General features: G+C 38.4%; 2 protein-coding genes across 2 annotated transcripts; both read right to left on the minus strand.

Annotated features, from left to right (window-relative positions):
* Positions 1-10,841: 10,841 nt before the first annotated feature.
* Positions 10,842-12,850, minus strand: Osi6 (DUF1676 domain-containing protein Osi6). Its single transcript, XM_068300389.1, has 2 exons — positions 12,632-12,850; positions 10,842-12,252 (listed from the first exon to the last, which is right to left on the minus strand). The coding sequence occupies exons 1-2, from the start codon at positions 12,839-12,841 to the stop codon at positions 11,533-11,535; spliced, it is 930 nt and encodes a 309-aa protein (XP_068156490.1). The 5' UTR covers positions 12,842-12,850; the 3' UTR covers positions 10,842-11,532.
* Positions 12,851-20,534: 7,684 nt separating this feature from the next.
* Positions 20,535-23,203, minus strand: Osi5 (Osiris 5). Its single transcript, XM_068301880.1, has 2 exons — positions 22,879-23,203; positions 20,535-20,848 (listed from the first exon to the last, which is right to left on the minus strand). The coding sequence occupies exons 1-2, from the start codon at positions 23,201-23,203 to the stop codon at positions 20,535-20,537; spliced, it is 639 nt and encodes a 212-aa protein (XP_068157981.1).
* Positions 23,204-25,759: the final 2,556 nt, after the last annotated feature.

Here is a 25,759-nt window from a genome sequence, read left to right on the forward strand (position 1 = left end):
ATCTTTTTAGCACTCTCTGCATAAATATTTAAGGGATTAACCTCAGAATCCGCTCCTGCGTTTCTCAGTTAATTAAAATGTTATAAATGTGTGAAAATGCAATAAAATTGAGCGCGGCAACAACACTAGACTGTGTGAAAATCGTCAGCAGGAGCATAGCATCAGGTATTATCTGCAGTTGAAAATGAATTGAAAATCAAAAAAATTCAAAATCTCAGTGAAAGCGAATTTCATATGCAATTGGGCAACTGGCAAGTGATGCCGCCTCCCGCTGGGATTGGCAGATTGCTGAACTGACGCATTGCGTGAGTCCAGGCAGGCAGTTGGTACACCCATATGTTCATTAATTTATACATGTGTATGTATGCGTGTGTGTGTATGTGCCTACAGACACAGATGGAAGTGGGTAGGGATGCAAATCTGCTAAAGCGGCTGAATTATTTGACATTTAATTAACTTTTTTTCTCTTTGCTCCTGCTCTCTCTCTCTCTCCTTCAGTCCCTCACCCTGTGCAGAAACATAAGAAACGACACTTTCACTGCATCATCATTGGCCTGCAGACCCCGAGCAGCACACACACACATAGACAGACACTCACACAAACACACAGAGACACTTAAGAGTGCAACGGTTTGCCTGTGAACCGCTTTTTGTTCTATTGTTGTGGCTTGGCTTGGCCACATCAACAGGTTTTTCTTTTTCTGTTGTTTTTCTTTTTGAAAATTAAAAGTAAAATTCATAACAGTTCAACAAGTTTTAGCTGCCAGACCATAAAAGACAAAATGTGTGGATATATTCATAACAACAGCAACACTTGCCGAGTTGAGTATACTATATACATAGGTATATATTATTTATATCATTGTTGTAGCGGTGGTTTCTGTGGCTGCTAGACTCTGCTGGGACTGCTGCTGCATACAAAAAAAGAAAGTTCAACATTAATTTTCCTTTTTCGTCGTCTCAACATTCACTGCCTTTGCGACGACCAGCCGTGAGGCGCGTGCAACTTTGCAACATCAAAATGCAAACTAACAAACTGCATGAATGAATGAATGAATGGACGAATGTTTAGACGGATGGATGGATGGATAGATAGTTGAATGATGAAGTGAGTTAGTACCGGACCTAGCACTATGAGATGCACTACCCATTGCCATTTCCCTTTTGAGTGGGTGTTGACGCACACTAGCAAACAGACAGACAAAGAGAGAGAGAGAGAGGGAGAGAAACAAACTCAGCAAGAAAGAAAGAGTAAATAATAATAATGAATGCTTTGACTTGGCCTATGAATACAGCCAAACAGATAGATGATAATGCTGCTCATAGTATTAAGGGTGAAACTGCAAAACAAACTGCAACTGCCACTTAATAGCTTCATTTTCATCTGACTCGCAAGAGTACGTCTTGGCCCTGATCCTCAGGTGGGCGTCAGCTACAAATGACATGCAGAAAGTTGAATTTCTAACACATTCAAGTATATAAAGAAATACTCTTTTTTAATAATAACATCGTGTCTTTCTTTGTATTTCAATGAAAAAAAAAATGAAGAAATATTCTAAATTTTGTTATAACAAAGATCATTGTTAGGAATTTATTTAAATCAAAAATAGTTAAATGAAATGATTTTCTAGCAAAGGGATCTCTAAGATTTTGTTTGCGCTTTTCTTTCGGACTCAAGTTAATGGAAAATGGGCTCACATTTCCCATAATTGGGTAAGTCATAATTAGATCAAGTACCAGAGTGCTTTGGAGTTCCTCTTAGGGCTTTCCCTATGCTCAATACGACATTCAGTTTATAGCGTAGTCATAATGCTGCATTTCTCAAGTATATATGTATAATGATATAGGTAACAAAACAAATGCAAGCTCACTCTTACTTACTTATGACCACTTTTATGGTCAGCTGAAAATTCATCTAATTGGGGCTTAAAGACGGTTTTTACTTTTTGTCTTCTTTATGCTGCTTGGGAACTACCGCATTTCATAGCAGATAAAAAAAAACCACCTGAAAAAGGTCAGAGTTGGATCCCCACGCAAACCAACAACACATAGATACAGATAAACAGTTGTGGACACCAATTCATACCCACACAAATTAGCAGTTTTGTTTGTAATAATTTGAGGGGCTTAAAACCCCTGGCACGCCTATTAGCATAAAGTTGAAGCGTTTTTAGCACGCCTGGCAACCATTTGATGATTTGAGTATACAAATAATAAATGCACGAATCCAAAAAAACAGGGGGGAATCGGAATCTCAGCAGCATCACTTTCACTTTCCATGACGTTCCAACAAGAGAGCGTTAATATGCATCTACATTTCCATTTCACTATGTGGTTCATATTCCAAAAACAAAAAAATTATCTAATTCAACAGACATAATCAAAAATTAAAGCCAAGTCTCGACATATTGCGACAAAGCGCTAAAAACAACGCACGGATATGGCCGAAAGCCAGTGTCTAGATAATGGGGTACATTGACTAGCATAGAAAGTATGTCGTACCAATAAAACATCAGAGTATTGTTTAAACATTTTCGCATGATATATATAATGATATATGTTTATAATATTTATTGTTCTGTAACTGGATCAACTTTAGTATCATGAACAGTAAAGTGTATGACACTTTCGTAGTTGCTTATTTTATTGTTATTTATTGCAACATTTATTTAATCATTTATTAGTAGCTTTTTCTTTATGTAATTTGCCGACATTAAACGCTGTTCATATTGAATAATTGATGGCCAAGTGTAAACAAATGATGGCGCAACATGAGGCATGAGAGGAAAAAGTCAAATTCCGCCGACATTTCTTTTTTCTTCTTTTACATATATAAATCTATACATATAAGTATAAACCTTTATATATATATTTGTTATGTTGTTATATAATGCGTGAAAAACTTTTACGACACTCGGAGTGCAGTTACTTGCTAAAATTTTATGGCAATTCACATGGCCAGGCCAGAGCAGAGCAAGGCGGGCAGGCAGCGCTTTCTTTGAGAAAGAGAAAGGGTTTTCCCCTCTCTCTCTCTCCTTTTCTTCTCGCCATTTGGGTTCACCCAAAAGAAACTTGCCAAAATTGCAGTTTTTATGACCCGATCTGAGCGCACGTGGGACCCAGGCCAAGCCTCGGTCTTATACCTCTCAGCCCTTTCGCTTTTTCTTGAGGATAGCTTTGTATCTCGACAGCTTCCGCGACTTTCACGCAATTGCAGCAGCAGCACCAGCAGCAACGGCAAAAAAACACGCCCTTGCTGCTGACTCCCGCCCCACTTTGTATCATAAATAATGCAACGTTTCGTTGCCCCCAAGCCGGGATGGGGGGAGCCACCAGGCAAGCAACCTTTGCGGACACCGGATACTGATGCTGATGTGGATGTGGATACCGATCGGCTAGTCGTTCATTGCATTCTTTAAAGTGAAATTTTTGACCAGCTCAGTTGGTGAGAAGATCATGATGATGACGATGATGATGATGATTGTCATCATTCTTGTTGTTTTCTTTAAGCTATTGTTTTTTTGCCTCTTGTGCTTCGGTTGGTTTTTTTTTCTTTTGCTTTTTATTGTTGCTTAAAACGACGCTGTTAATTAAATTAAGCTAAATAAAAAGGCGCATAAGCAACTGGTTCGCAATGAATGTGGAGGAAATACTGGCAAGTGAATAAAAAGACCAAGAGATATCTGTTTTTCTGTGAGTGTCGGCATTGAGAAACTTTCTTTCTTTTGCTTTCGATGGTATTTCGGTCAAAAAGCTTCCAAAGGAATAGCCGCCATCATGATGATAATGATGTCGATGTCGATGATGATGATGATGACAAGCCTTATGATGACGTTCTCTTCAGTTTTGTCTAATCAATGGCCACCACTTGAAACAACTTTGAGTGATTGATAAAACGGTATTTCCGGTTGGCCTGCGACCATAACTGGAGCATGCTGCCCGTTTGATTTAGGCGCACAAGTGCGAGACGGTCAATTAAAAATTATAATTAAGACCGTTTGGTAGCCAATGGACCGTTAACATACCAAGGCAGGCACTTTGCCAGCCGATCCAGTCATCATCTAGTCACTCAAACACAGTCGCTTTATCTCTATTTACCATAAACAGTTGTGAAGTGCTGCCACCCAACATGTGTCACACAAACACACACACACACACAAGCATACATTATTTGCCAAATGAAAGTACTCTCTGTGTGTTTACTTCAAAGGCAAGTGTCAATGTCCAGACTACAGTCTAAGCCGGCATTTGATGGTTTTTCGTCACGATTGTACGGCTTATGACCAGCATTGGTCATGATGAGGATGTTAATAATGAAATGTGCATACTTTTTGACAGGAGCAGCACCACCACCAGCGATGGCAATTGTAACGGCAACAACGATGGAACCTCAAAAATCAACTTCAGTGAAAGTTTTGCTATCTATACGACTGTATATGTATATATGTGAGTGTGTGCGAATGCGAATTGAACTTGCAACCTGCCTCTTCAACAAACACAACAGCAATAACAACAACAACAACAACAACAGTAAATCCATAACACTAAAGCACCAAAAAGCCGCCCATTAGAGCGGCCCAACTGCTGGTCAATGGCCATAACAATGTGAATGTGTTGTTTGCCTCTCATTGTTATGGCCATATGTAATTAGTATGCCGAAAGATATTGTTGGTAAAAGGTTCCATGTTATGTGGCACTTGTCATGATGAAGTGGCCATCATCATTATCATCATCAACATAATCATACAGGGCTATTAATGGATTATAATTACAATGGCAAACGAAAATTTCACACCTCATTCAATCCCATTCATTACAAGTGTCTCATTGTACGTGTGTGAGTGTGTGTGTTTAGGTCATAAATCAAACTCATTACCAAAAATACAATCCAACTGCATCCAAACTGCAAAAACCACATGAAGGGCTCTCTTTCTCTCTCTCTCTCTCTCTCTCTCTCTCTCTCTGTCAATGTCAAAGCCAAAGTGTCTTCTTACATGGGACTGCATCTGAGGTCGCAGCATCAGCTGCCAATGGTTTATAGACCCGCTCAAATTTCAGTTGATTGCATCCACTGCAAATGCTAATCTCACCTAATTGCATCGATGACCAGGGCGTATGCGCAATGTGCATACGTTCAGTGCAATTAGCGGGATTGAATTTGCCTAACGAAAATGTATAATGCAAAAGTTGCTTAGCCTAAATTACTGGGCTGTTTTGTTGATGAAGTTGTATTACAAAGTTAATTAAACGAAAAGCAAACTATTTGCCATACGGGTGAATGCTGCAAAATAACATTTCTCCTTTTTTATTCGCCAACCAACAGCATTAACAACAAATGTGCACTTTGTGTTGGTTTTATTTTGCATGCAGTATTTATGTTATTGTTTTTTCCTTTGTAATCCTTTTAACTGGCCATGGCGTTCTGTTTATTCAGCATACACTATTGTTTATTTAAATTTTGATAAATATTTCTTTAATTAAGGTTTTAATTTTTCAACGTTTCTCTTTCACTATGATTGAACGCTTTAAAATTAAAGTTCACAACCCGCACCCGAGCTCACCTTTATGCAGAGGTGTTGAAAACTTTAAATTTTTTATGTATATTTTAGTATTTTGTCTTATCTAATAAAATGAAGAAGAAAAGAAATATGTTGTACCTACAACTAACATATATATGTATGTCGAATTTGTTAAAAGTTTATAATCATCTGTCTCTAAATTTCTGGGTCATCAATTATAATCAATAGCGTATGAATATACGCATTAAGTAACGACATTGATTTGCCTTATTTTTTTTTTTTTGTTTTCTTGTAATTTCGATAATGACTTTTTGCATCAGTTGTATCATCAATAATGGCAGATGTTCAATTTTCTTTTGCCCCGTGGGTCTGCTTAGTTTTATCGAGTTGCTTTCAACCGGTTGAACATTACTTCCTTTTCTCTGTCCCTGTCCCGGACCGTGTTGTCTTTCATCCTTAGGCCAAAAGAGCAATAACTTTACTCTGACCGATAGCTTCCATATTTATAAGTAACGGTAAGCCAATGAGAAAGTGAAATTTTTTTCTTACTTTTTTTTTTTTTTTTTATTTAATCTTTCCGTTTTATTTTTCGCCTCACCTACGGCCATAGCAGCTGCCCAATCGCACAGACACAAACCAATACAGACACACGAGAGATATATAAATTGATTCGATGCTTGCCTCTTCACCAATATCGATGTAACTCAATGAATCGACGACGCCTCTCATGCCGCCGAACACGTGAGGTTGGGCCAGTCCAAGCCGGGCCGGCTCTTTTTGTGTCTGTCACTTGATTGTGTTTGTTTGCTTTATCAAAAGGCATAAATCGAACCAAAAACGGATATGGCCGGCATTAAAAAACATAGAAAAAAAAAAAAAACAACCCAAGTCAACCAGCCAAAGCTGAGCCACAATTCCGTACCTCAGGTCCCGGCACTTTCTTCGGCATGTTTTTCGGCTGATGCTGCGGTTGGGGTTGGGTTTGTAGCAACTTGTTTTTGGCCGAAAGCCGACTGCAGCTTTAGAAACGATAGAAATTACAACAAATATCGAATGGACTGAAGTGCAACAACAACAAAAACGACGAAAGGTAACAAAACTAAACTCGCTTTGGACTTTGAGCGCGTGGCTAGCGTCAGGAAAGCCATGGCTGAAAGCCAAATAACAATTTGACTTTAATTAATTGTCAGAGGGTTGGGCCAGGCAGTATTTGCTGAATGAATGAATGAATGGATGGCTGACTAGATCAGCGATGGAAAGGCATACCTTCAAACATATATCCATATACATATATACATATCTGTGCATCGCTAGAGAATTGTGTCGATTTTCGACATGAGAGTTAGAGAAAGGCCCACCAACCTACTGAGGTACTGATGTCTACTCGACAATAACTTCTAATTGAGATATTTAGTGTTGCTCCAAATCACAGCACATGCAATAAATGACAACTTTAGCTTTCGTGACACGATTCCAATGACGATTCAAGTCAATCAGTAACAAAAAGTAAGCATAAAATTGACTTTTATTAATGTTGCGACTGCTGCTCTAAGGTTTTCTAGTTTTCTAGCCACACAGAAAGTCTAATCATAATGAGACTGAAAAGACAATATAACAATGGATAGAGAGTCTACCACAATCATCATCATGATGATGATGCCGACCGAAAGCCGTAAGAAAAATAATCGTAAAAGTGAGAGTTTCCACTTGATAATCAGATTTTGGTTTTACTTATTTCATTTCTCCACCTCCAAAAAAATATTGTGTTTTGGGTTTTTTATTTGGGTTTTATCTTCTTAAGGCATTGGACAAGATAAAATCGTGAAATGCAAATATCTTGCGCCTTAGAGACAGACACGCCCCGAATTGTGTAATCGCCAATGCTGGCAAAAATATATATAAATGAACCTTTAAAAATTCATCGAAAATAAATATGTAAGTGGAAAGAGAATAAGAAATAAAAAGCAAAGAAACAAGCGAAAATGAAAAAACGAAAGCTTAAGGGCGTGGCAGATAGTGCCCGCCGCCTGCCTGCTTGCTTGCTCTGCTTTTAATTGCTCAGGTTTCACTTTCAAGGCATTTCAATTTCATTTCATTATGAAAAAATTTGTCATTATCATAATTATGATCAGGGTAAAAAGGCATTTCACTTTCGTTATTGTCAACATTTTGTTCTTTTGTTCGACAAAAGCAGCTCTCGAAACGGTCTCTTTCATCCATGATGGCTTTGTAATATCATTCACCGAACTGGCTATCGTCGTCGTCATCATCATCATCATCATTATTATCAACAACATCTTCATCATTTGCTGTAGTAATTTTGTTGGACCGTTCGTTTGTTCGCTTGTTTGGTTACCTTGTTTGTTAATATGTTGACAATAAAAGTTGCAAACTGACAACTTTCACACATTTGCCGATTCCGATTCCATTGCCATTGCCTTTGCCTTTGCCTTTGCCTTTGCCGCACCAGCTGATACTTAGCACTGTGTGAAAAGTTATAAATGCCAATTGAAAATTACACTTTTACTACTTTTGGCCCAGGCCCAGATCCATTCGATTTCATTTTGTGCCGCATTAGTGATTGTATTATTCAATGTCAAGACTGACCAACATGTTTTGGCCATATTGAATTATGAACCGACAATATACTACAATATATTGCAACACTTTCACACATGCCGCAAAACTCTCCCTCTCTCTATCGCTCTCTTTCCCTCTCTATCTGTCTCTATCTTTCACTTGCTGCATCTGTGTAGAGTGAAATGGGCAACGTTTCAAATCCGTAAAGTGTGCATTGACCCAGCCAACTGTCCGAGACCACCAAGTGAAGACCGCAAACCGGAAAAGCGCATGAGGCGGGCCCCAGGTTGGACCAAACAGAAACCGCCATACCAAACCATATATGTACATATGTATAGGATTGAACCCGACCCAGGCCTAACAGTTGCCATAAAAGACCTGGGCACATGATGTAAAAACTTACCTCTATACATATGTACATATATAATTTAAAAATAAAATACGGCCCTTATGCACCACAAAACTCTGTTGACATCTAAAATAATTGCCAGCCCTTTAAATTTAAATTTTGTTTTCACATTTGTGTTTGAATTTAATCAATAGAAAAGTAAAATATACTGCACATGTGAATTTCATTTACTAATTATTGAAATTGTATATAAAAACCTTTAAAATAAACTCCAAAGCTAAAATTTCACTAAACTAGCCCCAATTAAGATGTGGGCAAAAATAATACAATAGATCTCATCTAGGTACTTACCTAATCCTAGAATTTGAATGCCGTTTTCACACATTGCATAAATTTTGAATAAGTTAAAAAGTACGCAATATAAGTTTAAACAAGAAAGCATTGCCAGCTTTTAAACGTGGCTTCATAATTTACTCAAGTTAACTTGGCTTATTTAAAGCTAAGCTTAAAAAGTTGGTAACAACATTTTGTGCTTCAAACATTAAGCTATTAGGCCGAGTTTCGAATCATGGCAAAGCTTTGCTACGACTTTGGGAAATTAACGAAAATTTAAGAGTATACTTTAAGGCGTGACTTAAAATTCAAATGTCAAAATGGCTTAAAAATGTGTTGCTTCAGCTGGGTCTTAAATTTATATAAATTGTACGCAACAAATAAGATGTCCATATATAAACCAAACAAGGATTAAACTCAACAAATCCAAGTTAAGTAATTTGTTAGTAATTGCTTTAAGAGTTGAACTGCTTGGTTGTGATTTGTTGATGAGAAAAGAAATGAAAGCCAAATGCAGTTAAGAGTTCAATATCGAAACCGATTCTGTGAATGAACAAGCTAAATCACATTATATCATTTTTGGGTAACGAAGAAATGGGCCACATTAAAATAAAGAATTCCTGTCACTTTCATTTTTCGTCATCGACAAACAAGAAAAAAGCCAACAACAACAACAGCATATCATTCATTTCACGAATTTGATTGACACTTGGGTATGACTTTGTTAACTGGCTCGAAATGTTATTGCCTGGACAATGGCAATTGGTTTTTGAGCGTGACACCATCAATGGAACAGTATTTAGAAATTTCACTTAACAAACAAACGAAAACCTACAAACGACAAGATTTAGGTACAAGTCATGAGAGAGTAAGCCCAGTCAGCCAGACAGTCACTTAGGCAGACAGACGTTCGGACAGACGTTGACATTTGTCCACAAACCATACGGAAATAATGGTATAAATGGCAGCAAAAAGCAGAATGTTAGATGCTAAGCAAATCAAAGAAAACGTTGCGTTGCGTTGCGGCCCAAATGAGCATAGAAAAACGCTTAGAAGTCAGTCGGCGACACATTAATTGCTGACGTACCTACAAATAGTTGTATATCTGAAGAAAGTCTATGCCAAGAGCAGACAACAGAGTTTACGTGCCGTTGACTATAATGTTGTTGGCGACGCACAGCATCCATCCATCCACTTTTGTATTTATATATATATACACACACATGTGTACATTTGGCCAAGTGCTTTCTGTTAACTGGGTCATATTCATAAGTAAAGCACCCAGCAGCAGCAAAGGGAGCGGTAGCGGTTTAAGCGGCAATGAAGTGCCGTTTGCCGCCGGTAACCGACTGCAGTTATTTTTTAGGCGCAATTGCCAGGTCTTCAGGTGCGACATCAACATCGTCTCAAACTTTCTTTAATTTTGAGTTTTTTGGTGGCAGGTGCAGAATATATACATACATATGTTTATATATTTTTCATAATGTCCATTGTTGAGGCCCTAGCCCTTGCCTGTGTGTGCCCATGTGCCCGTTAGCCTCCCTGTGAATAAGGCAAAATACGCGTAGCTAAATGTTTATTTTATTTTTTAGCAAATTGCTTTTGTTATATTCTGGCTGAGAGAGCGACAGACAGCTAGCGAACAAACAAGAAGAAAGTGCAGTGAAAATGAAGAAGATTAACCAAAAAATGGTTGAAAAAAGAAAACGAAAATGAGATGAAATAAGTGGGTGAAATTTTTGTTCAAGAGTAGAAAAATAAAAGAAAACATTTTGTGTCTTCGATTTTGGCTGATAACAAAGAATGGACTGAGAAATGAAAGGAAAGTTCAGACACACAAATGCAAATTGCTAGACACAGACAATGAGGCGTATGAGTGATGTTGCCTGAAGATGACTATGATGATTATGGCTATAATGACGCTGTTGATTGTGTCGAGTGCTGTGATGAAGATGATGCAGAAGGTGCGTATGCAAATTGAAAAGGAAAAGTTTTGTTTTTTGTTTTTTTTTTTTTTTTTGGGAAAGAAATCAGTAAAGAAAATAGACAGAGTGGATAAATTATTTGTTTTTTGTTTTCATATTTGAATTATTATTTGATTCTTTGATTTTGCAGCATTTGTTTAGAGTTTTCTTTTTCGGTAAGGCAGAAAACATATAGATAGAGAGACAGATTTAGATATAGATACAGAGTTATAGATAGACAGAGGTAGATATAGAAATAGAGATAGAGTTTTAGATTGATAGATAGATGAGATAGATAGTTAGAGTTAGATAGGCGAGGCTGGCTTTTGATTAATGGGCGCGACTAGTTGCAAACATTTTGTGGCCATTAATCAAAGACTCAGCCGCGAGATGAAAGATAGATATAGATGAGCGATTGAAGGAGTGTATGTATAAAGAGTGTGTGAGTTGTGTTGATTGTGGCAGCTGTGGACTGTTTTTTTTTTTTGGTGGATGTGAAAGAAGAAGGTGGTTTGTGGCATGGTGTGTGTTCGGTTAGCTCTCTGGGCCGAGAGTTTTTTTTTCTTTTGTTTGATTGGAAGGCACTTTTTGCTGGGGTGCAACGCCAAGAAGCATCGCCCCCATCTCGTTCTCGTTCAAGTAAATAAATTAAAATAAATAATTTATAAATATATATAAATATAGACATTAATTAACTGGTCATCATTTTTTTGTTTTTGCGAATGTTCTCTCTCCTTGTCAGGCTTTGTTGTCCTTCATATGGAGGGCTGAATGGAAGGCCGATGGCTTACCGTCTGGCCTGTTTGTATCCCTGGTAGGCAATGGTCTGGGCCACAGGTGAGCTGTAGGCACCATGGGAATCCCAGCCAGAGCTGCCACCCGAGGACCAGCCGCTGCTGGAAGCACCACCACCGGATGACCATCCACCAGAGCTAGCAGAGGAGGAGCCAGCGTTCTTTCCACCGAAAAGACCGCCCAGACCGCCGAGCAGACCACCGCCAGAGCCGCCGGAACCGCCTAGACGGCTCAGACCACTTGATGCACCGGCAGCCAAAGCGAGGAAGAAGGCAATCACGGACACAACCAAAGCCTTCTTGGCCAAGAAGAGCAGACCGAAGATGGAACCAACGCCGAGGACAGCAATCTTAGCACCAACGCCCAACAGGATGGGGAGGAACTTCTTCAAGAGCTTCTTCTTGCGGGTACGGGACTCCACAACCAATTCACGGAGATCGGCCTTGATGTCATCGGGAATGGCACGGGCAACGCTGCGAGCGGCATTGGCGAAGTTGAAGTTCAATGAGCGCTCAGCGAAGAAGCTCTTGGCATTGTCCATGAAGTAGTTGCCCATCTCGGTGGTGCGAGCCTCCACAGAGGGAGCAGCCTCAACAGCGATAGCATTGTCCAAAGATTTGCCCTGACGTCCTTCATTGGCCTTGACCAACGAGACACCGCCGAACAGTTCGATTTGTGGATTTTCAAAGATGGACTTGGCCTTGCGGAAGAGCTGCAGAAAGGGAAGACACGAAAAGAATTGGATTCACAAATTAGCTTATTTAGGGTTAGGTTGCATATTCCGAATGATCATATTTGATTTACACAATTAGTTAATATTCATTTGTATAAATATTTTGGCACTTTCACTTTCGCATCCCCATGAAATTTTGTGTCATCTTCTATTTTGAAATTATCCACTAGTGACTTTCACTGTCTCAGGGCTACATTAGTGGCTCCTGATGATTAATTTTCATTTCATGGGTGATTCTATTTTGTATATTTTTTTCTCTTTCTTTTATAGTTTCACTTTCACGGGGCCACAAAATTGTGTTCTTTAGTGTTCTTTAATATATAATTAGTTAATCCTTGGTTTTGTGTTTAATCCGTACCGTTAGCTGAAGACACGAGATAGAATCAGCCTCCAGGCATTTGGCAAATGCACCGGACTGTTCCTCGGTGGCGGCCTTGACAGGATCGGCCGAGATGCCCGATGCCAAAAGCAGGACACATGCGGTAGCAATGAAGAACTTCATGGTTATGATTTGTTTTTGAACTAAACTGAATTCCTTGGGCACCACCGAAATCACTGGTGTGTTCATTCGAATGGAACAAGCTGCGGTTTGATAATTTTTCGACGCTGTCAGGCTGTTTTTAAAGAGTTTCCAACCTAACGGATGCCTCGCAGCGGCATAACGTAAAATTATGTAAAAAGTGCACACACACACACACACTAACTGACTGAGCAGCGGCGCAGGCAGCGAGTATGAGAGGGCTCCAAGTTCCCTACGGTATCCAATAAATCGGGTTCTCGCTCGCTCACTCGCTCTCCCTCACAAATGCTCTCCCGCTCTATGACAGCAGCCGCCCCGACTTTAAGCTTAGCTTAGAAGCAGCATTAGGCTAGCCCGCTGAAGCCAACTGCTCATAAGCTTTTGTGCACGCTTCCGCATTGAAGAAAGTCAATGGCGACGCCGACGCAAACGCCAACAGCGGCAGCAACGGCACAGGGCTTACTGAGAAAGAGCGCGAGAAAGTTGCCGCAAAGAGCAGGCGCGCCAGTGCCAAGGTTGACTGTCCTCTCTCGCTCTTTCTCTGTCGCTGTCTTTGTGTGTCTCTGTCTATCTCTTACTCCCTGTGTATCTTCTTCTCTGTTTAGCAGTCATCTGCTGCTCATCTGCCCATCATTTGTATGCTGTCTCCACTCTTTCCCTCACACACACACACGTGAAGACTGTGATTCTTTGTGTGTACCATTTTGTTCGCATTTAGCTTTTGACTCGGCTTGGCTACAGCTTCACAGATTACAACACATGAGGTGATAAACAGGTGCTGCTCTCAGTTTAGCCCACTCTTCTGCCTGCCAGCCTGCCTCCCTTCCATTCCTCTTGCCTATCTTCGTGCCCCAATATGTGTGCCATATTCTTCTGCTTTTGTTAATTTTGAACGCTTTTGTTTTTTTTTTCTTCCTTTTTTTTTTTTTTTTTTTTTTTTTTTTTTGGCCGCAAGAAATGAAAGTTGTGTGTATTATATTTTCATACTACTGTTATTTTTTGGCCCCTAGTCTGGTCTTGGGGGCCTACATACGTCTCCTCGCTCTCCCCGTTCTGATCCACGTCCAACGCAATGTCTGTGTGTCATCTTCTTTTCGGGTTTTTGGTAAAGGGCAGGGGTATGAAGGGCTTGGTAGCTGGATGTATGGGGGCAAGTTGTTTTGTTTATCGCATGTGCGCGCCTTGAAATTACTTTTCATTTTCGTGACTTTATAGTTGTTGTTGTTGTTGTTGTTGTTGCTGTCATTTTTATGACGCAACATAAACTGTGATTTTTATCATGAATTATGCAATTAGGTCGCCAGAATGAAACCGAGTTTTAGTGGCCTGGACCTAGGATCCATATGGATATATCTCTGACATAAATTTAATATATAAGTATTTATTTGATGGGGGGTCATAAGTGAAATTTAATGATAAGCACGTCCTGTCCAAGTGAAAAGTCCCCACCTTGAGCATAATCGTAAAAAAAAATAAAACCATAGGGCTGGACTTTGCCCTGCTTTGGCGAAGTCTCAACACTCTTGCCAAATCTTGGATTAGTTAAGCGATTCGTAATTAGTACTTAAGTTTGGTGAAAGAAAACTTAAGAATTAATAGGAAAAAGTTTAATTGGTTTGGGATTTGTTTTCCATTTTTCAATAAAATATTATGCCTTTAAAATCTTTGCAGGATTTCTGTAATTAATCTTAATAAGTTTCTGTTTAAATATTAAATGGAAATAGAAATAGACTATTGCCTTTGGTAATATCCACTATTGGATCTATGTATTCATTGAAAAGCAAAAGCAAATGAATGATTCTTATTAAGGTTAAAGACTTAAGTGTTTGCTTTTGTTAATATTTTCCGAATGGGGCAAATAATGGTCCACAATCAATATGCCTTTGTTGGCAAGAGTATGAAAACGACTGTGGTGCGGCATCTTGTGTTGCTTTTGCTACTGCGGCTGCTGCCTGACGTTGCAATTGTGACACATTAGTCAACAATTTGAGCTTAGCAAAAGTGCAAACAACAACGCGCTTCAATTGCTCAAGTGAAATGAAAGAGAAATTACACGCAAAGCAAACAAAAACGGATATGAGGCAGAGATGTGCTATAGATGGAAGAGGAATGGATGGGCAGTCGGGAGTGATGGGAGGGTTTGGAGGGATATTAAGCGTGAATACCAAATTCGCTAGCTAAAAAAGTCAACAGCATTCGCTGACTTTACTTGCGGTCTTGGGGCCCGGCTCCGTCTCTATCTCCGTCTCCATCTTTGACTTTCGTTTCAAGGTGAATGTTGGAGATGCAGAGAGATAGTCGACTGACGACATCTGACACCTTGAGACACCATCAAACGGATCTATGTGCAGCTTATGAAACCACTGAATCATCGTCATTATGCCACGATGCCAAATTGTCGAATGCCGTTGGCGAATGGGGCGTATGAGTAATTTTACTATGCTACAATTTAATCAGCTTTCCGTTGCTCGCACTTGGGGGACTCTTGTGGGCTTCGCATCGTGTTGTGACGTCAATGGCCCCATGTAACGGTAAAAGTGTAAAACGCTTAAAAATTCGAAGATCCATTCGATTATTTCGTAACTGACTAAAATAAAAAGGGTGCAGCATCCGTTGCCACAATCTCGGCATCCCACAAGAGAAAGAGAGAAAAGTAAAAAAAAATTATAATTAAACGACAATGTTGAGCGACCGTGTCAGCGTGAATTCGTTGAAATTTCGTTTTCGATTTTCACCGGACAACAATCAGCATACATTTGAATATAAATGAGTTCACAATGCACCACACACTCATTGCACCACACATGCAGACACACACACACACACAATATGGGCATCCGTTTTTACTACTACTACAAAATTTATGTTGGTTCACGCGCTGAACGCGTCCATGTCCATCCATTTGTGCCAAAGTCCCCACTGCCAGCGGGCAAGACATTCAACAAGAGGCAAGAGGCATCAGCCAACAGTCATGGCCATTCATGCGAAAAGTAGCTGGCCAAGTGTCGACTGTTGGTTATATTTTTTTTATGAATGAATTTCGTCGTAGTTGAACCTGCTTGTTGTTTGTGTTTTTGCTTTTGTTTTTGTTATGTTAGTGTTAGACGTGTTGCAGTTGTTGTTATGGTCTTTTGTTTTTCCCCAAAAATAAAACTTCGGTACACCTCTCGTATGGCCGGGATTACATCAGACTTTTGTTCATGTCCATAACTAAAAGTCCTTGCCACAAAAAATGTCATTCATATGTGCATATTTTTTTGTGCAATTCAAGCTTTTTTGTTATTTATCACTAACCAAGTTAATTAACTGAAAGCATTTTTCAATTAAGACTTGCGCTTGATTAAGCAAATATACAAAATTTACTAAAATAATAAACTGTTTTCGAGGGTTTTATAAATAAGTTGAAGTCCTTGGCTTAAAATAAAGTGAAAGAAAAAGGACTTTTTAAACATTCCCTTAAATTATCTTTACGAATTCCGTATAAATCCAAGCAGACTGAAAAGCGTTAGTTACAACTGTAAAGTCAACACACATTTTCCAAATTATTTTCAATTTCTCCATTCCATTTCATTTATCTTGATTTTACAATGACAATCAAATGCATTGTAAAAGTGTTGTAATATTTTGTCAAGTCAGAGATTTTAAGTGCCTCATTTGGGGATCTATTCAAAAGAATATTTGTGCTTAGTTCTCACTTTCATTTTGTTTGACATTAATTCAAATACTCGAAACTCATTAGCCAGACAGGGGAACAGTAAATACAATGACGATGATCATTTGTGTCCCACACAACAAAGTGGCCATTTTTACGGTTTTGTGTTTTTTCTTCTTCTTTATTTATCAGCAGGCCGTTGTTTTTTTTTCATCTTGTCTAACTATTCGAATTAAATTAAAGCTGAAAGAAAGTTTTTTTCCTGCTATATTTTTAGTTCATTTCGTTTTTTTTTTTTCGTCGACTGATTTGCATAAACAAAATGAAAGCGAGAAGATCGGAGACGGGCGGCATTTGGTGTTAGGTGAAAAACTATGCATTACTAAATACTACCCACAAATTAGAAAAGATTTTCGTTTCTGGTTGCTGTTGATGGCCATCGAAGATACACTAGACCCAGCTAACGGTGTGCCTAATGTACCGTAGTGCCACCAACGGCATATATCTATCTATATATACGAGTAGATGTATGTGTGTATGTGGCTCGAACACTGGTCGAATCGGTAGCACAATTTCACATTGTTTGCTGACATCTTTTCTTTTGCCACTTGGCAGGTATTTTGCCAATCAATTGCCACATTGTAGGTGTGTTTGCCTTTGGTGAGCTAAAAAATTTCTTGTTGATTTTGCATTTAATTTTTTTTCTCCTTTTTCGCTTTATTTTTCGATTTTTATTAAATTGTTATTGGGAGGGTCTCTTTCTCTCTCCCTCTCATGTAAAAAATATTTCATATGCTATATATATATGTAGGTGTGTTTTGTGTATCTGTGTTCAAGCAACATCAACAATAACAACAACAACAAAAGATACAGACGACCATCAGCAAGAGCAAGAGCAGAAGCGGCAAAAATTTAATGAATAAATAACAAAAAAATTTCGGTGAAAGTAGTGGTCAGAAGTAAGCTATATACACGTATTTAGCAGCCATAGCAACGGTTATACAAAAAATGATAAATACCTATACATTCCTATATTATTTGCATTAAGAGGAAGAAGACTCAACTGAATCTTGAATACATTTCATAAATTTCTTTTGACCGACTTGCAGATTAAGATACCAAGGAAATAAGGAAAGTGAAATGTGATGATGCAACGTTTCGAGTGGATCAGATAAATGGCTTTAAAAAAAAAAGGAAGAAAGGCTACAGGGAATGCTATCAAAGATGAATTCATGCAAAATTCAAAGCGATGCTCCTTTTATTCAATATTTAGTACCTTGGACCCTTTTCAATGTCAGTTTTGAAGCAGAAAAATGCAGTTTTAGCCTAACAAAGCAAAAATAGTCGTGAGACAGTAAATTTCCCTGAAATAACTTCCTAGTTTAAACATTATAAAACGCCGCTGAACAAGAAATATTTACTAAAATTTCATAGAAGATTATAAATGTTAATTTTAATTCTTCTTAAAGAACTTTTATCTTAAGAATTTGACTGGGATTGAGAAGCTACTCATATCAAATCTATTTAAATCAATGAGAAATTGACCAAATCAAGCAATTAATAAAAGTCTATTATCCAAAATGGAGCTCAAGAGTAGAAAACGTAAAAGGAAACGTTTTGCCGATGTCCGATATCACGAAGTTTATAAAAAAAAAGGCTGAAAGGCAACCTTTTTTGTTGTTGTTTGGAATGACCATCCCAAGTTTATTATAATAAGTAAAAGTATCTTTTACATGGAACTTGAGCACACCCGAAATGTAAATGTTAATGTAAATGTAAAGAAGATGAAACAGACACAGAAAATTTCACAAACCATAAAAATGTTAAGCTAATACTCGTAGAACTCTATTTTCCCCTTTTCTTTTACGGCCACATTGAATTAATGTTAAATTTGCATAATAATCAAACAAAAAACAAAAGCAACAACAACAACAACCACAAAAGGCAATTATGTATAACCAAAAGAGAAGAAGTCAGCTGGATATTTGGTGTCTGCGACATTTCTTATAAAGAATTCGCGGTATTTGGGTTAAATATTAATTTACATGTGAATCGTTGCGGAAGGTGGGCCCACCGCCATCTCGATGGATGGCTGGATGCTTGCCCAGCTGACGATGAGCTCCAACTTTTAGGGTCCATCAGCAACCGAGAGCAGCATCATTGAAAAGTGAAATTTGTGGCAGAGTCGACTTGAAATGTAGGCTGCGTGACACTTTCAGTCAGCTCGAAGCGGCCCGCCTCAGTTTGGCTTGGTCATTTTCCAAGCTCATCGAACGACGATTAATCAGCTAATTTCTTTATGAACTCTCATTTATGCAGCAGCAGCAGCAGCAACAGCATCAGCAGAGGCAGTCAGCATTCACACACGTCGCCGTCATCATCATTATTGTAATCATCATCATCATCATTTCATTGTGGATATTGTTGTGCCCATAAAGTCAGTTTCAGTCTCAGTTGGCATTTTATTGTCAACACAAACACACTCAGCCATAATGATGATAATAATGATGTTTGTTGATGATGCTGTTTATATGCTCTTCAAATCAAAGACCAAATTTTTTAGAAAATCAATCCCATGTCTGCAAAATATTTCACTCTTTAGGTGGAGATACATATAAAGAAAATAGCGGAAGAGGCGGAAGGGAGATAGCTGTGGGGGTTTATATAAACTCCAGTTGCTCGAATCATATAAAAATTATAAAACAACAAATTTTGCTTTTATGAACTTATTTTATAATTTAATTACAAGTGGCAGAAGCAAGCAACAAAGCTGGTCAAAGTCGACTCCAGTCGAGCTCGTAAAATGCCGTTGAAAAGGGAAAGTTAACAGAAGAGCGGGCCAGAGTCGACATCTCAGCAGCCGCAGCCACAACAATTAGGCATAGCGGGGCACTATACTGCCAGAGGGGTGGCAGCGGTAACGGGGAGGAGGAGATGGCATGGTAGATCAAGTTGCGGTGTGGGCCATGGTAGGTTTTGTATCCCTGTTAAGCGTTTAACGGGTTTTTCAACTACTACTACAACTACACTCTGTGTTGTTTTTTGGGCCCTCTTGGTATTGTGTAACAGAACTCACAACATGGCCAAAACAACAAAAAAAATTAAGGTCTCGCATGTTATATTTCCAGTTGTCGTTGGCCCGTGGTCTTTTTTTTTTTTTCTCTTTTTTTTTTTGGGGGAGCACCAGAAGAAGAACCGTTGTGTGTATGCTGCCAAAAAGAGGAAAAAAGTAGTGAAAGTTGGCCATTCAACGCATTATGCAAATTCAATCTATATATGTTCATACACATAAATATGCATAGTGATTTTGGTTTGGCTTCTTTTTGAATGGAAAACAAAAGTTCAGATGAAATCTGATGTGAAACAGAACCGAAACGAACTAAACGAACGAAAAAGTTAACTAAATTTCGATATCAGGTATCTGAGTTTCTGCATTTGTATCGGTATTGCAATTGACATTAGGGCTCAATAAACTGCCTGACAAATGATGACATTAAAGGCGAGAAAACAAAACAAAAACTAGTTTCAGACTTGATCAATGCGATGTTCAAACACTCTGCCAAATGTCGATTAGAAATTGAATAAATTTCATGAATACTTTCAAGAAATTAACTGCTAATAAAAAAAAAAAAAACATTAAACTAAGAAATTCAAATCAAATCTATTACCCTATTGTCTAGAATAGCTCATATACTTGTAGACAGATAGAGAGTATATCGACTGCTGCTGTGACTATGTGTAGGTTGCTTGCTATTGCTTTTGTTGTTGATGCTGCCTGCCAGTACAATGCCAACAACTGGGCTCAAATAAACTTTCACCGATTTCAAAAACCGAAGAGCAACAGCCACCAGCAGCAGCATCCCCGGCATCGCTGTGTTAGTAACAAATAACATTATAAATATAGTAAAGAAAAAAAAAAACGCAAATTAGTTAAAGTACAAAACGAAAACGAAATAATAACATCTCTTTCAAAAGCCCAAAAGTAGCTTCAAGTAGTAACAAAAATTGAAATAATTTTGTATTTCTCTAGCATAACGAATAAATTACTTAACATTAGAAGTAGATTCTGAGAATAATTGCAAAACACTTTTAGTTTGTATAGGCTCGGTAGGCCAGAGGTTGTTCCTGCTGCTCGGAGACCACCTGCCAGGCTGCTCGACGACGTCGCTTATGATGATGTCCTTCACCGGTGACATATGAAATGCTATGACTCGACTCGTTTCCATGCTGAGCAGCTGTTTTTAAGCCCAGCATTCCGGCCATCATTAGAGCCACCATGGCAACGCCTAGAGCCTTCATGGCCAAAGCTCCAATGCCACCAAGTCCCAGAACGGCCATCATTTTGCCAAACATCAGAGCCATTGCCAGTAGCAGTCCCTGGCCTTTATCCTTCTTGCGTGCCTCTGGAATATAGACACACACCAAAAATAAAACAAACAAACATACATATATTACAATTTGATCGTCCAGCCATGTGGCAAGTGGGTGTGGTGTGGTGGTGTATGGACCGTGCGTGCTGCAGTGCAGATTTGCTCAGTGTTTGCATTTGATAGGCACCACAAGAGGTATGAGTTTGCTAAGAATTGGCCTACATATGGACATACAAATATATACCCATCACCTATAAAGTGGGTTGTTTTATGTCACCATTTTATGGAGCGTCGATTTGAAGTTTTAGAGTGTTAACAGCATTTGGTAATCAACTGACGCCAGACATCCTTAAGCCGGGTCACTAAACTGCCACACACAACACATAAATTTCAAGTTTATATGATTTAGCAGGCCAAAAATAAAGTTCATAGAAGCTTTGCACTCGTTTTAAAGATACAAAAGCCAATAAAGAAATTCTGTAGCCTGATGCAAAAGAAAGAAACTAAATATACATATATTTACTACGCTCCTTCTACGTATTTTAAGCTTTAGGTTTATCTCTCAATTTGTTTTTGTATCAAATTGTCTTTTAAAAACCTATTTTTTTAACATTTTTATCGCTTAAATTTAAATTTAATGAAATTTATAAAGATTTAATCTGTATCTTCTGGTTTATGAACTTTGAATAGACAGAAAATTAGCTCAATTGCAAAGGTACCTTAGAATTAGGCAAATGTTTTCATATTTCCATTTCATTGCTGTTTTTTTTTTTCAATGACCTAAAGAATCCAACTGATTTTAATCTTATTGATTAGAAACATTTTTATACCCTTGCAAAAAGGGTATATTAATTTTGGTCAGAAGTGTGCAACGCATAGAACGAAGCATCTCCGACCATACAAAGTATATATATTCTTGATCAGCACGACGAGACGAGTTCAAATAGCCATGTCCGTCCGTCCGTCCGTCCGTCCGTCCGTCCGTCCGTCCGTCCGTCCGTCCGTCCGTCCGTCTGGATCAACGCAAACTCCTCCTAGACCGTAAGAGCTACAGAGCTGAAATTTTGCACGTAGGCTTGTATATACTGCAGGCGTTGTATATCTCGGATTCAGCCGGATCGGACCACTATATCATATAGCTCCCATACAAACCCCAAAGTCACGAACAGTGACTTTTCTCAATAACTTCGTTATTTTCTATGCTATTATCGTGAAACTTAATATTAGAGAGTTTACTACGCCTATAAGCGACTATGCCAAATTTGATCAAGATCGGGTGACTATATCATATAGCTCCCATACAAACGGCCAAGTCACGAACAGTGACTTTCTCAATAACTTCGTTATTTTCTGAGCTATTGTCGTGAAACTTAATATTAGGGAGTTTACTACGCCTATAAGCGACTATGCCAAATTTGATCAAGATCGGGTGACTATATAATATAGCTCCCATACAAACGGCCAAGTCACGAACAGTGACTTTCTCAATACCTTCGTTATTTTCTGAGCTATTGTCGTGAAACTTAATATTAGAGAGTTTACTACGCCTATAAGCGACAATGCCAAATTTGATCAAGATCAGGTGACTATATCATATAGCTCCCATAGGAACGATTGGTTGAAAACAGCGACTTTTGTGAATAACTTCGTTACTTTTAACGCGATTGCTTTTAAATTAAACATTTCTTAATTTAATATATATGTTAATGACTGTGCCGAATTTGATAAAGATCGGGTGACTATATCATATAGTTCCCATAGGAACGATCGGTGGAAAACAGTTACTTTGATCAATATCTTCGTTATTTCCTATGATTGTAGGCCTTTCTTTCTCAAGCTTAAGCCTTTTTAGATAAAACGTTCTTCCACATTGATGGCTAATAGGTAAGGATAGAGTTACCAAAAAAGTTGCAAGGGTATACAAACTTTGACGCGGTCGAAGTTAGCCCCGGCCCTCTGGTTAAAAACACAATTGTTGAAAATTTATAAACATTCCTTAGCTGCAGCTTTTACTAAGGCTAATTTGGTGGAGTCAATTAACTTAATTTATTATCGGATCGTACCTGATGATTGTTCCACCTGTTTTCCCTCTTCCAACAAGTCAACTAATTTGACATTGACCTCGTGGGTTCGCAAATAGTTGGCCAGGCTATCCAGTAGAGTTTCTTCCGGATTTTCTTCAGCAACTGCTGATTCATTGTGCATTGGCACTATCTCCATGCCAGGCATTATCACTAGCGGCTTGTCACTTTTATTTAAATTTCTTATCACATTGCGCAGGGCACGTTCTCCGCGGCAATAGAGTGTTTCATCCTGGCCACAATCGTTCGATTGGACGCAATTGCTTAGATACAGGAGACAGAAAATGAGAGCCAGTGGATTATACATTTTGCCCGAGAAACGTTTGAAGTTCAACTAAAAGCCTTGACAATTGTCTGGTCATATTTTATAGTAGTTCGTTCTCTAAAAGGGCACTTTCCCAAGGCCAAGGCACTCAGTCAAGCATCTCACAAGACTGAATTGTCACAATTGAAAATTAAGACAATGGTGCTCTGTTTTTGAAAAAAAGAGGTAAAAAGAAATGCTTTCTGTTTGCGTTTTTTACATTTGCTTTGCAATTTTCTTCTTCACTGGCCGTTGCAATTTTCAATTTTCAACGGTCAGTTGGCCAGACAGCCGTGGGATGCGCTTGGTTGGTCTCGCTCTTTTCGCTAACTTCCCCCACCACCATTCCATGGCACTCGACTTGGCGGCACTCCATAGGCCAGTCAACCTGGTAGCTCTTTTACTAAATTATACAAATTAGAAGTATTCAAAGTGCTGCGGGTTTGTTTCTAACGCACACCCTTTAGATCACACGACCAGCTCCCGTTCAGGCTATGGCTCCCACAATTGTCTCAATGGCAGCGGCGATCTAAACAACTCTATAACACATGCAAAGTAAAGTATCTTGAAGATGGTAAACCTGAAAAGCGAAAGTCCGCTTCAGATATACATATATATGTGAGTATGTAGATAGTTTGTTCAGCAGTCTAACAGTTAGTAAGTATCCAAGTCATTTAGTGGCAATTTACTTTAAACTTTTCGTATATACGATGGTCATAAAAAATGGGTCGCTCGTGCGTGGAAAAAGGGTGCTCGGTTGTCGAGACAAAAAGCAAGTGTCTGAAAACTTGTAATTTAATTAGAGAGATGGGAAGAGAGAGATAGAGATACATACACACACATTTTACCTTTATTGCCTCTTTCATAAGAAATTAAACTTTATCCGCACAATTTTTAGGTATTTTGTAATACAACAAAATAATATTAATCAACTTAACGTGACTTAAGTCCATAAGCCATCAAAAGAAATCAACTTGGCAGCATCCAATGGTTAACATCGTCATCGGTATCTACTTTGCTCATCATCGGCATTGCCACGACCAATAATGATGATGATGATGATGATGATCGACAGCGCACACCGCTCCAAAAAGTTATAACTTTCACTCTCAATGTATTAATTTTTATATTTAACATATTGTTGTCCAATACACACCAATACACACTCGCATCTTTGGAAACTTTAAAAACACAATCCGCAGAAAAAAACGAAAAAAAAAAAATTAAAGAAAAATACCCCAAAAGACCATAATAACAAAACAAGTCAAGCCAAAACGTTATTGAACTGAACTCACATCAAGTCAACAAAAAATTGATCTGAACTCGTTACGTTGTGCTTTTTTGACGGTGACGGCAATAAAAAGAAAGTATCTCTCTTTCCCCTTGGCATCATCAGCAGATCATCAGCCAATGGGCTATGGAATTGGACGTCGAAAAAATGGAAATGGAAATGAAGATGAAGATGAAAATGGAAGTGGTGGTCGTTCAGAGTCATTGCAGGGCTTGGAAAGTGCTGATCAACTCAAAGTTCGATTCGATTCAGTATGCCTATTGTTATAATGATTATGGTTGTTGGGCATTATTGTTCCAGATATATCTATATCTGTATCGGCAACTTGTTTTAATTGATTATTGTGCATCATCATCATCGACATTATTGACGTGCAATGAATGAATGCATTGTTGCATTGTATATAATTGATTGCGTGGGACAGGCATGTGTGAGGGTGGAAAACAGAAATCAATCTGGCTTTTCAATTCTATAAACAAAATACCTCAATTTGGGCTCGCATGAACCGAAAGGGCAACATGTAGAATCATTATCCATTTATTTATCATCTTATTTAATTTCATTTGATTTTAAAATCTAGTTTGTTTGGTATGTTTAATATGATTAAGGAATGTTTTAACTTTTATATTTAAGCCATTTTATACTGAAACCATTTTAAACTTACAATTTTAGGAACTGAAACTCTGGTCTATTATATTTAACTGCAATTTTATAATTGTTTAGCAATTAATCGATACTATAACGTTATAAAATTAACCTTGAATTTAAGCCAAAATCTCTCAAGAGCTGCGAGCGTGCTGTCTGTCTATTTCAAAAACCACCAACTTCTTTTAACAGCAGATTTTTGTAAAGAAAAAACTTCAAAGTACATTTAAACAGACTCTTTAGGTGAACACTATCGAGAGATTACTGTTTGGCACCCACAAGACATGCCACAAAGTGTAAATTAACATCAGCCAAAAAGTATGCAACTGACATATTAGCTTCTCTATTTACCTTACGTCTTAACCACAATTAATTGCATACAGTCTGAGAGAAACACGTTTACGCTAATGCCGTCTTAAGACTCAATACTTTATTTGTTTGTGCACACACACAAGCACAAGCACATCCTGTGGCTTTGCTGTAACTGGCAACTCGAAACTAATTAACAACTATATAAATAAATAAAAATCAAAAGGAATAACCTCACCAACCACAATGCTCACACAAAAGTCGATGCCGTGTGTGTTTGCCTCACTCGAAGGTGAAATCTAAGAAAATATGTT

The sequence above is a fragment of the Drosophila tropicalis genome, unplaced genomic scaffold, assembly GCF_018151085.1.
Source record: "Drosophila tropicalis isolate 14030-0801.00 unplaced genomic scaffold, ASM1815108v1 contig_878, whole genome shotgun sequence".
Taxonomy (NCBI): Eukaryota; Metazoa; Arthropoda; class Insecta; order Diptera; family Drosophilidae; genus Drosophila; species Drosophila tropicalis.

What these genes read in the sequence shown, in the direction of transcription:
- Osi6 (XM_068300389.1), bottom strand. Translation starts at nt 12,841, where the DNA reads ATGAACACACCAGTGATTTCGGTGGTGCCCAAGGAATTCAGTTTAGTT. An exon ending in TCTCGTGTCTTCAGCTAACG is followed by an intron (nt 12,253 to 12,631) that starts GTACGGATTAAA and finishes CCCTTTCTGCAG; the next exon opens with CTCTTCCGCAAGGCCAAGTC.
- Osi5 (XM_068301880.1), bottom strand. Translation starts at nt 23,203, where the DNA reads ATGTATAATCCACTGGCTCTCATTTTCTGTCTCCTGTATCTAAGCAAT. An exon ending in ACAGGTGGAACAATCATCAG is followed by an intron (nt 20,849 to 22,878) that starts GTACGATCCGAT and finishes TCTATATTCCAG; the next exon opens with AGGCACGCAAGAAGGATAAA.